The sequence below is a fragment of the Cheilinus undulatus genome, linkage group 8 (genome assembly GCF_018320785.1).
Source record: "Cheilinus undulatus linkage group 8, ASM1832078v1, whole genome shotgun sequence".
Lineage (NCBI taxonomy): Eukaryota > Metazoa > Chordata > Actinopteri > Labriformes > Labridae > Cheilinus > Cheilinus undulatus.
In genome coordinates this window covers 4,460,669-4,473,729 of record NC_054872.1, presented here as the reverse complement: position 1 = coordinate 4,473,729, position 13,061 = coordinate 4,460,669, and the positions used below count along the sequence as shown (strand labels likewise).

General features: G+C 38.0%; 1 protein-coding gene across 1 annotated transcript in view; it reads right to left on the bottom strand.

Moving 5' to 3' along the window:
- Positions 1–13,061, bottom strand: part of cdk14 (cyclin-dependent kinase 14) — a 391,958-nt gene that overhangs the window by 378,621 nt on the left and 276 nt on the right. Inside the window, exon 1 of the mRNA XM_041794334.1 lies at positions 12,858–13,061. This exon is cut by the window's right edge and continues 276 nt beyond it. Within this exon, the coding sequence (XP_041650268.1) occupies positions 12,858–12,954 (97 nt within the window). The 5' untranslated portion in view covers positions 12,955–13,061. The remainder of the gene's footprint in view (positions 1–12,857) is intronic.

Sequence of the window (13,061 nt, the reverse complement as noted above, 5' to 3'; positions counted from 1 at the left end):
ACATCTGGCAACCTCATCTCAAGTCGTTTTTACACAAAGGAATGCCCGTCTCTGATCCGCAACAAGCAATTCACACAAAGATGTATCAGAGCCGTGCACGCCCGAGCTTACACACACACCCCGGCATCCTGTAATCAGATGGCAGCCACTGCCCGACCTGGGGTTTCAACTTTAAGCAGCGTCACAGCGCACATATTTACGTCGGAGGTCAGAAACTTTACAGTACCAAGCTCACTTGAACACATGATGGAACTTTTCAGACGCTGCTGTGAGCAGAGATGTGTCTGCTCTCTCCTCTCCTGTACAGAGTGTGATCATCTCTCTAACCTCGCAGTCTCTCCAGTTAATCCACATTATTCTTTGTTTTGTGTTTGTTTTTCTCAGATGAAATGCTGCTCGATTAAACCGCGCTGGTTTTTAAATTTCTCGTTTACGGAGACAGCAGCGCACACTCGCCGTGGCGGAATGCCATGACATTCTTTCACACTCGTTGTGGAAAAGTCTGTTACGGCTCTGATACCACCTCTTGATCCGGATCAGGGGTGGGGCGAGATCAACCCCCCCATGCGGAACGGTCGCTTTCATACAGAACAGCATTGCAGTACGAAGGCATAACAGACAAGGAAAAGAGAGGCAGTGTGAAAGTAGCTTCAGTGTCTTGTCACCCCTGAAGGGTCCCGATCCCCTAGGTTGAGAACCACTGCAATAGAGCACCTTTGGGATGTTGTGAGATGGGAGATTTGCATCATGGATGAGGAGCTGACAAATCCGCAGAAACTGCATGATGCTACCATGTCAAGGAGTATTTGTTTAACTATGCCACGGAGAATTACGGCAGTTATGAAGGCAAAAGGTGGTCCAACCCCGTATTAGCAAGGTGTACCTAATAAAGTGGCCGGTGAGTGTACATATTACTTGTTTTTGTGGGTGTACTCAACACTTTCAGAGATGTCTACATGTCACAATGTCTTCAGGAGAAGATTCAGATCCTGATCTGTCCTCTTGAATCTTATGGATCAGACGTTGCAATACCGCAGCCGATCGTGGGGGCAGTGCTGAGCAATGCAGCAAAAAGTTCAACCGAGAAAAGCAAACACAACGAAGAAAAAACAACTGAAAGAATTTAATGGAGGTTTTAGGAAATATAAACAAATAACGAGTGTTATTAGAAAATAAAAACCTATCAGTGATGTCAGCTACAAGAGCACAGCTAGCAGAGGATGGACCGTTTTTTTCTTCACTATACGGGACAGACGAAGCAGCATCAAAGTAGCTCAGTGAGAGACGACGACCTGTAGTGGATTACCTTTCCAAACAGGGCATTGCTTTTTAAAAACATCATGTTATGAATAAAACATAACATTATGTTTAAGATCTTATAACAAAAATATCTGATGTTCATTGACTTGTATAGAATCCACCTGCAGGGTTTCTGGATGCCCCTGAATCACAGCTTCCTCCTCGTATTCATCCTCTGAGAGTCTTGCGATGACTCAGATCTTGAGGACCCAAATCCGAGCTCACCCTGCTAACCCTGCATGGGACCATTGACCTGGACTGAAGCTATTAAAATGTAAACATCCACAATGCATTTTGTCATTGACATGTGATCCAGCCCTGCCCACTGGGAGCCGTTGGATCAACACTGTTTGAAGGACATAAACAATAAGCTGACTCTTGAATGTGCTTTGTTAAAGCGTCCGTAGAGCCGAGCGAGGGGCCGATCGATGCTCAGATGTGTTGATTCAGATGGGAGGAAAGATGGCCAATAGGAGATCAGAGTCAGCACAGCGGAAAAGTCAATGCCAATCTTTCTTCTCCCGCAACATCGACCCAAACTCACTTCTGCTCATTTCTCATCTTTTCTTACAGGCTGCATCCACCTATTCGCTCTGCACGCACGCTGCTTGAAAGGCCACTGAACCCTGCCAGCATGCCGAGGCTCTCTGCGTGTATCTGAGGGCGTGTGCATGAGAGCGTGTGCCTGCTGCAGGATGTGCATGTGTGAGTACTGACAGAGGAGAAGAGGAGAAGAGGAGAAGAGAGAGAGATGAAATAATACTGCATGGGTGCACTTTGACAACCAGTGATCTAATTTTACTGTATGTTCTGTATGAGGTTACTGTAGCTGCACAGCATTCATTACTGGATAAAATTCTGTTAGAGAACTTGAAGTGAAAGGATGATGACGATTAAGATGATGCAGGGATTTACTTCTTCTCTGCACAGATCCTGCTCTCGTTTCACTGCTAGAGCCTGATCACTTTACAGAAATCATCCCATTTTTATGGCAATAAAAATCACACTTGATTATTTCAAATCTATGATGCATTGGTAATAAGCTGTCAGTTGATTCACTGCAAAGATCACAGAGTTTTGTTTGTGACATGTGAAGATTTAGGCTTTCTTCATTTGAAAACTGAAGGTTAATTTAGGTTTTGGACCATAAATCAGATGCGTGAAGATAATCAGTGTTGGGCAGGAAACATGTGATACAACATTTTCATATTTCCATATTTATTATTGACCAACAAATGATTGATTACAAACACAAACAACATGCAAGTGAATCAATCCATCCATATCCTGGATAGTTGGTCAGACCAGTGGTTCTAAAGTTCTTCAACCCATGAGCCCTAAAATGTAAAGACTGGGGACCCCCATAATCTCTGGTGGTGGTTAATGATGCTCACACTGGCTAATCGGCCTTTCCCAACACTGTCAAAACAACAACACGTGAGCAGGCAGGATAAAGACTGTTATTTTCTTTTACATAGAAGACAAGGACTACACACCGCAGAGCGAGTTTTAATTTCATGCACTAAAACGCTGACTTAAAATGTTCATCAACAGCCTTTTTTTTTCCATGACAAAAACTAGACTAAGACTAACAAAAATAGATCTATGATGACTAAAACTTACAAAAAGTAAGTTTAGTCTTCGTAAAATGATTAAAACTAGACTAAAATGTAATGTAGTTTTCATCTGGCATTCAAAAACTGTGATATTTCTCCACTGTGGGTAAATCTGTCTAAAACAGTGCAGCTGTAGCTATTCTGCCTCTCAGCTGTAGAGAGCAGGGACCCCAGGTTTAGCAGAGTGCAGAGAACACACTACCATGATTGGTACCAGATTTAGGCGAGAGAATAAATGCTTGGACTAAAAGTAAAGACTAAAATGTGAGGAATTTTATGGACTAAAATTAGACTAAAATGTTTTCAGTTTCCCTCAACTAAAACAAGACTAAAAATAAAAGGATAGAAATGACTAAAATGTGACTAAAACTAAAATGCATTTCATTTAAAGACAAAAACTAAGACTCAAATTAAAAATAGCTGCCAAAATTACACTGCTGTGTTATTGCTCCAAGTGCAAACTCTACAGCAACAAAGACTTTCATTTTATTTCTGGGATGCATCATAATATAGGCAAAGTGGTGTCGGCGAATACTAGCTTTAAAAGTGATTCATCTGTATCGGCAGATATGAAAATTTCTGTCGATATTTACAATCCATACTTTGGCTATAAAAATCAGCCTGTTTCAGCTGTTAAACCTCTGACGTCTAAGCACTCGCTGGCACATTATCGCTATGTTTTAATATTTTAGTCATTCTACGTCATAGAAATGCGACTCAAACACTTCTGTGATCGGGAGAATCTCATCTTTCACTTCCAAAGATACAGGGCCAATAAGAGAGCATTGTAACCTTTCACTGTGCATCATCAGATGAATCCTTTGTCTGTCATCTTGCTCATACATAATTTGCTAAATCCTTCTTTTTGAATCCCTGAGGCCTCACCTATCTGCACCTCTGTACATACTCTTTGTGATGTTTATATTGTATCTTGTATTTTTATTTTGCTACTATATTTATAAATATTTTTTTTCTCCTGTAAACATCTATTTAAGTCTAATCCACTTTATATTTTACTTTTTTAATCTTATTTTGAATAGCTTTTTTATACTTTATGTTACTTGTTTTGCACCAAACACCAGGTCAAATCCATTGTATGTGAAAATGAACTCTGCAAAAAAACCTGATTCTGATTCTGATCTCTGTTTTTGCAGGAGAGGGTGGGCAGCCGGAGCAAGAGGAGAGAATTAGTTGATCTGCAATGATGATGAAGTATTTGAATGTTGCAGATGCCTTAGAACAAGCAGTGATGAAGATTTATTTGGTGAAAATGGAATGACAGATGACATTTATGCTCTAAAAACAATATGACAGAACTTCATTTCTGCACTTACCTCTTATTTTATTCATATATTCCACTATTTTTGTGAAGCTAAGGCTTTGGTAATCCTATTTCACACTGAAAGACAAGTGTCCCTAGTGTTAAAGAAGGTTAATATACTTATGTACAGCCAAGATAACTCTGACAACCTCAGAGAAGACAAAGTCACCTTCAAAGTGCCCTTAGGGGGCCCAGACCCCAGGTTGGGAACCAATGATCTAGTGTACCTGACTGCTAAATCAAATCAGAGGAAGCAGAATAAATCACCTACAAACTTTCATCTGATTTAAGGGACAAACATGAAAAATGTTGGCACACAAACAAAAAAAAAAAAAAAAGATTGATGGAAAATCATCTGTACCATCTCAGCAATCACATTGTTATTTTAAACATCATGGTAAACATGTATAGAAATGTGCAGGTAGGACCAGAAAACTGAGTCAAGTTTTATTGCCAGGTGCATTTTCACATTTGACGAATCTGACTTGGTGTTTGGAGCTAAAAATGTGACATAAAGAAAAAACAGTACAGCCAACAGAAACAGCAGCATAGCTGCTGATGAGGGACTTAAGTAGATTAATATAGAAAAATAAAATAGCAATCAGAATAGAATATAAAGGCACAATATGCACACAGGTGCAATGGAGGGCCTAACGTGAACATTATCATTAGAGTGAAAATGCATGAGATGTTAAAAAGGCAGGAATAAAAGTGCCGCTGTATCGTACATCATAGTAAAGTGAAACTGTGAGACTGAAACAGAGACGGGGCAGTGAAACTTGTGGGTTGTGTCCAAAATCACACTCTCGCTCCTTAATTCCTCTTCCCTATAGTGAGCCATCTATAGCGACTGTATAGTGGACTCATCAGCACAATAACAACAATGATTATGAACACAACTCCAGTCTCAGACAGAGATGCCATCACTGATCGTCTGTTTATATCTGCAGATTAACGGTTTCAGTACAAATACAAACAGTCCTGTGTTTCTGTTTCGGTCCATCTTCTCTCGTCTGTATGAGAGCAGTTAAACGTCACTAACTGTTCATTAAAGCTCTGAATCATGACGTATGGAGGTATATGCTGCTGGGTAGGGACTGATGTTCAGTTCTTTTTAGAGTGTACTGTGGGTTCATTATAAAGGATATAATCATGCTCACACTTTAAAATGTTGGATGCACTGCATGGTGAACATGGTGTGACTTCAAACACTGCTATAGATCATCGGGATTACAGTCAACACCTAAAATATTACAGCTGACATTAGAATAGACCTCTTTTATGTGGACTGTGCAGTCATCTTAGAGAAGCTGCTTAAACACACGTTATAGAAGAATATTTACCAGGACTATATTTCTTAATACATTAGACGTGCTGAAGGCAGCGCTGAGAGGATTGTGACCATGAAACTTTAGGGCTTTAGCGGGCAGAAGACAGGATGGAACAATCTTTAACTCTTAAAGGGCGTTGAGGCCTTTTTGCAGCTCTTTGGTCCTTTTTGGTTGAAACTGCATGCTATTTCTCTAGTTTCCTATAAGAGCACTGTTATAGAAGTTTATGATTACCTTAAAATTCTGTTAAAATATTTTAATAAATCTCATTATAAGCACATTCAAGGCTGTGATAATACCCTTCAAGGAAATCCAATTTGCAAACCAACATTTAGAGCTTCTAACCACCGTAAACCCATCGTGTCGATTATTTCAATTATTTCCCCTTGCAATTCTCTCTCTACCAATGTACCACCCCCGTAAAAACAAACTACTGGCTGTGTGGTCATGTGATAGGAAGCCAGGTGTCACGGGGCACATAGCCAGCTGGAAACCCAAGAGAAGAAGTACTAGTCATGTGACACCATCCCGTCCAGTCCACTAAAACTCAACACGACTGTGCAACGTGAGCAGCAATGTTATTTTCTACTTTTTATAAATAAAAATAATTTATGTTGTTAGCAAGAAAAACAAGTTGTTTATTTTCTAATTTTCTTGGAGATTTGGCTTTTTACAAAAAGTTGTAGTCAAATATTTTAATAAATAACCATAAATTGTTTATCTGTGCATGTTCCTTTCAATTATTTGTTAAAAATTGTAAAAATATTTACAGAAAAAACAGAGTTGGAATTTGGAGGTGGAATAATCATTCGTTAATTGTAATCAAGGTCAAGAGTAATCGCCCAGCCCTAGCTCTGACCCTGATTAAGAAAATGAATGCAGAAAACAGTGGACATATTTTTTTAAAATTATCTCTTATTTCTATTTATGTATGGCGACCATTTCTGGCCACTTACACCCTAAGAGTATTACTTATTCAAAATCTTACAATCTAACAGAGAATTATCATGCATAACAATCAAAGTTGTTGCTCATTCTTCACATTTTCAAGGCTGTGAAAACCCCTTTCAAGGAAATCCAACAGTATTTGAAAAATATTTCCATTTGTGTGTGGATTCTACCTTAATACACCAGAGTTTTGCACATGACATTTAAAGGGTTAAATTCTACAAAAAGAAATATTTATAATTGACATTTATGATCTGGTCTGATCTTGATTTTAAAAAACTGATGCAAATATGAATCGTGCTCTGTCTGCACTGTTACTGCTGTGATGTATCTCAGATACTTTAAGAAGGCTCTCTGTGGTAAAATGCCTCACTTCATATGCATATTTGCACTAATTTGACTACTTAGCATACTAATTACTAATTTAATTTATTTACCGAACTAAAAAATTGCATGTTATTAATATGCTCACTGTAACTGAAAGTCTGCAGGAAGCTCTCTGTGGTAAAATGCCTTAACTTTTATGCATATTTACACTAACGGATCAACATAACTGTTCTTTAACAAATGCTGCAAGTAAATAATCGATTCACTGTAGCTCAAATGCTGCAGAAAAGCTCACTGTGGTAAAATGCCTTCCCTCATATGTACATTACACTAATCAACTATCCTAATTAACCCTATCTCCCTCATTTAAATCTGCCCACATCCTTTCATACTTCTACACTCTGATCATGTCTAGTCAGCATCCTTGCAGTCTTTGCTCATCTTGCAATCATACTATCCATGCTCACAGACTTGTTTATACTAGAAATAATATCGATGAAAGCTTGTACACATCTAAATATTAATTTTAATACTTGTGTAAGTTAATTTATTTTTGTATTTAATGTTTATTTCCTGTACATTGAGGGCAAAACAAACCAGAGTCAATATCTTGTTGTGCAAGCATAATGGGCCAATAAAGCTGATTCTGACTCTGAATAAGGATAGGGCAGTTAATCTCAAATTAGATTAAATCACAATATGGCCTGCTACAATTTTCAAATTACAGAGACTGCATTATTATTTATCCTGACATTAGTCAAAATACAAATTTGGTACAAATTTTTTGCAACGGAGATTTCATGCTCTACATGTTATGCATGCATACAAGTGTCTTTTTTCATAATAGTTTACTAAAATAAATGTTTTTTGTTGTTGTTTATTTGTGCAGCCATTTTTGGTCACAGACACTCTGAGAGTAGTAATTTATTTAAGGTTAAAGCAGCTCACACAAGCTTTTTGTGTTTTATGTTCTGCAAAAATATTTGGATTCACATTTATAGAATAATAATGACATAAATTCAACCAATGCAAATGATTATAAACAGGGCCGTTTCTAGCTTTGTGGGGGCCATATGCAAGATGCTGTTTGGGGGCCCTACTCTGCCAAACCACGATGAAGAGATTCCTAATCTATAAGAAGATCCATGAACATGCCACATTACCACATTACACTTCACAAGCAAAACAGGCTTCACACCAAAATTGAACATCTTAAGTTGAGACACATAAACAAAATAGCTGACAGAACAGTCATAGTACAAGGAAAACAACAATCCTCTACATGTCGATAAATAAAATAGATATTTAGTGTTTTTAAAACATGTTTACTTTAAATTATGAAAGTAAGAACACAACTCAAGTTTTCATAGCACTGTCCATTCACATGTAAATTTTATTTTAGCCAACTTTCATGAAGCAAACTCTAAAGCTGGGTTTATGAGCATACAGATCCTAGCCAGCTAACTAGCATTTATTTGAGATTAGGTGGAACATTCAGCTTTGGGGCCCCCTAGTGGCTTGTGGGACCCTATGCAAGAAGATAATCTCGAAGACAAACAGGAATACAACCATCATGAGCATGTTTATTCTGCTGGGCAGTGGTTTTCAACTGGTGGTTCAGGACCCAGACTAGGTCAGAAAGCTGTTATCGGGTGGCCATTAATGTGTGCCTGGAGAAAAACTGCAACAAAAACTCTACAGGAAGTACAAACAGCAGGCACACATCCATTATTCTACTTAGCCTGCTGTTATAACGGGTTAATATTGGACATCCTCTCAGTATCTGAGAGTATTTCTCTCAACGTTTTACAACAACAATGCCTTTTCTAGGGGTGGAAGAAAAAATCGATACAGGATAGTATCACGATATTTTGTCTGGTGATATATCGTATCATCTTGTTCACCAAGTATCGATATTTTTCAAATTAATTGCTAATGGAAAAAGATGTTAGTCCAGTGAGGTCGGCAGAGTTTACGGTCATAGAGCAGGAGAAAGTGAGTACAACAAACATGGCAGCACCAGGGGAAGGACATTAGGAATGCAGGCAGGGCACAAATGAGATGGACGTGACACACGAGGTTTGCAAGAAGTGCTACATGAAAATAAAATACTGCGGAAAGACAACAAACATGAGGGCAAGACTAATGCTGAATCAGCTAAACAGATGAAAAAATGGTATAGATCACGATACATGGTATCACAATACTCACTACACAGCAAAATGTTTAAAATCATAATAACATCAAATCGTGACCCAAGTACCGTTATAATATTGTATCATGGGGCCACTAGTGATTACCACCACTAGCCTTTTCTCACGATAACATTTTAATTCCTTGGCAAAAAAGACCAAAATTGACATGTAATTATGGGAAATGAAGTAAAACAAACATGTCCTTTTTGGGCTTCCGTAATGATGATTTGCTCCTCAGACATGTTTGTTTTCTCGGGTTTTAGCCCATAAGGGCACATTTTTCTGTAACTTATTTAGAATGGTTGGAATTTTGTGGGATATTTGAACCGTTGGTTTGTCCTTAAAGAGGTGGTGTGTTCCCAGGATAAACCTGCGACCTCTTTGGGTTTAAAAGAGAAAAATCAGGCTCATGAAGTAACCACTGATGACTGATTTTAGGGGTGTGAGAAAATATCTAATACACTGATATATCGCAATATTTCGCAGCGCAATACTGTATTGATATTTAAAAATGCAGAATCAATACTTTTTAAATTAATATTTAACTTTCTTAGTGTGGTAGTTTGTGGTGTAATTTCTAGGGCTGGGAAATTAATCGAAAATTTGATTAAATCACAAAATGGCATGGTGCAATTTACAAATTGCAGTCAAAATGCCAAAATCAAAATGCCAATTTTAAAACCTTTTTTTGCTGCAGAGATGTTAAAAATTACTTATCATACAATCATCTAAGTGGCAGTTTTTTAGAAAAATCAACAAAGATCCCACTTTTTAGTACGTTTGTCTCACTAAATATGAGAATGACATAAAAATTATGACTCCTTTCAACACAACCATTCTTTCCCAATTTGCAATACAAGTCAATATCATCACAATTAGATATTTTTTGAAAAATTTCAGCCGGGGTTTTATCTAATATTGTGTTAATTGTAACACAGAATGCCATATTGCTTGTGTTTGTTGCAAAAAACAAGATCAGGAGCATAAGAAAAAAAATTACATATCATATCGCAATTGCAATACTAGGGAAAAAAATCGCAATTAGATTATTTTCCCAAATCGTTCAGCCCTAGTAATTTCCCCCCCTGACTGCTAGTTGGCGGCAGGCACCGCCAGCTGGCAGCAAGCAGCTGACTCTTCCCTCTTCTCCTCTGCTTAGACAACGAGATCACACCAAACTTCTGGTCTGAGCGAGCCGGTTGCTCGTGCCTACACAGCAGTGCAGCTTCTGCTGCATTCATAGCGGAAATGTGGACTTCCAAAACATTAAAGACAGTACAAACTTAGACAGGAGTCAAATCGTTTGTAAGATATGCCTCGCCAGAGTGAAGTACTCAGACAACTCGACGGACCTGACATCATAGCGATAGCTTAGCGGCTAACAGCTAACATGAAAGAAGCCTGCTGAAGCCAGCGCTGATTTTTACTTATGCAACCATAAATACAGTCAATGCTTTATTTTATTTTATAAGGATGTGCGCCGTGTAGTGAACGTCAATGGCGGCTTCAGTAATACGATCAAAACACTGGCCCATCATGTCGTCCCAACAACACAGTCCATCAGTCCTTAAAGCTGGACATGAGGACCAGTCTTCCTCCACTAGCACCTTGTCATTACATAAAGACATACAAGCTGATACACCGTGAAATATTAATTTGAGTACACTTACTCTATATTGATTATTTTTCCAATTTTCTACTAAAAATCTTGAAAGAATTTTAATTCACTACAACAAATGGGAAATATCTAACCTTGCAAAGCAGATGGATATGCCTGTTTCCTTGTTTTTCACTGGCGAATCCATCTTGCAAAGCTCCCATCTGAACCATTTGGGCCCAGTTAGAAAGTGACAGGACCAATCAGCTACGAGGGGCAGTACTTTCAGGCGCAGCAGAGTCGTGACGTAAACAAGCAGCAGCAAGAGACCGGTGCAATTATGGCGGAAGAGATTAGCATGGATGCTGCTGAAGCGTCAGTTTTAACAGAACTTGACAACATTTCTTCGTTAAAAGAAGAACAAAGAACAGCAGTGAGTTGTTTTCCTTTCAAAAATTAAAAGTTGAGTTTTGTTGCTCTGATTGGCCCGTAGAGATGTGACAGACAGAACGTTCGTCCAATCACACTCCGAGTTTTTTTCAAATCCTCTGCCTTTCCTCAAACGTTTCCTATTGAAGCTTTCCCAGATGGATGTGTGAAACAAATCCATCTGGCGTGTCAGGTTGGGAAACATCCTCATCTTCAGATTGCATGCAGGACCATATATTTTATAATACACTATGTATTTTTTATTTTTATACTATACATATAATTTTAATACATTTTTGTTGATAGATTAATTCTGTTATATCCCATGTTAAGTTAAAATTGCATGGTTTTATATATACAGTGCTTAACAAATGTATAAGACCACCCTAATCCTAACCAAAGTAAGGTTTATGCCACAGCTGCCCTAAGTTAACAGCACTGGTAATTTCCAAAATCATTTTTATGTTGTTGCAATGGTTAATACACCAATATGTAGAAGCTCTTTAACCCAAATTATATTTTTAATGCTAAAATATAATTATTATTGTTATCCATGAATTTTCAAATGTACTGATTTACAAAAAAACTGAAAAAATAGTAAAGCACATTAATATTTCTTGAATAATATGCTGAATTATAGTTTTTACCTGCATTCCTGAACAGAAAAAATAGTTTTAGTGGTTGAATGTTATGCTTGATTCATTTCTGTCTTCTCAGAGAAGCCCAGTGAGCCGGCTCAAATTTGGGTTAATTCAGTTTGAAATTCCTCATTCCTGTTCAAAATGGTAAAACGTGGAGAGCTGACTGAAAATGAAAGAGTCTGCATTAAAGCACTTCATGATGCTGGATGGTCTCTGAGACAAATATGACTGGTGGTCTAATAAATTTGTTAAGCACTGTATATATATATATATATATATATATATATATATATATATATATATATATATATACACACATATAAATACAAATATATATAAATATCACAATATATCGCATTATATCGATATTGGCACCCCTGTATCGGGAAACGTATCGTATCACCAGATTCTTGCCAATACACACCCCTAACTGATTTATAATGATTTAAGCATTTCTGAAGTGAGTAATCAGTGACTTTAGAGCTTTTAGGGTGTACCATATTAATGTTGCATTTATACACATCTTATACTCTAGTGAAATGAATTCTCAGGACAGCTGATCACAGAAAAGTAGAAGCAGAGAGACAACATCCAGATATTTCATCCGAAGACCAAAGGATCCATCGATCGATGCACCAGCAGCAAATCAATCAGAGATTAAAACATCCTTTATCTCCATTTCTTTAAAGAAGTGAATAAACATGCATAGGTTTGTTCCTCGTGGTTTCTTTAAAAAAGCACTCAAGCTGACATTTTTTACATTCTTCAAGAATATATGCAGTTTCTTTTCTTAGAAAGTGGACCAAAGAACCCTCACTAAACTCAGTCTGCTGAAATATAAATAAATAAATAACGGAGATGATGAGTGTGTAAGTCCATAATGATGAGGAGATTCATGGAAAATGTGTGAATATGAATCCGGACTGTTCAGCACATTTCCAGGAATCATCCCTGTTTGTTCATAACTCCGTTAACTTCTCAGCCAGAATGAACAGCACTGAGCTATTTGAGCTGTGGTCAGAGCAGATCAATGTGGGCTGTTTTACTGAAAGCAGCGGGAGGAAACAGCAGCCTGTGGGTTTCTGCTGCTGGAGACATTTTTTTGTTCACATTTTGCACAAAGAACTGGAAAATAGTCTCTGACGTTACTCACCAATGCTCCTGAAACTCTCTGACAAAGTTCTCCTCAACTTTTTCATTTTGCCGATTTTCTCCACGGGCTGGGAGGCTGGTGGCATCAGGTCGCACATTTTCTTTTTTTCTCTCTCTCTCTCTCTCTCTCCACCGAGTTTGGCAGCGGACAGGCAGCGGTCTTACGCGGAGAAGGAGCTCTGGTGTTCAGGCAGCTCTGCGGGGC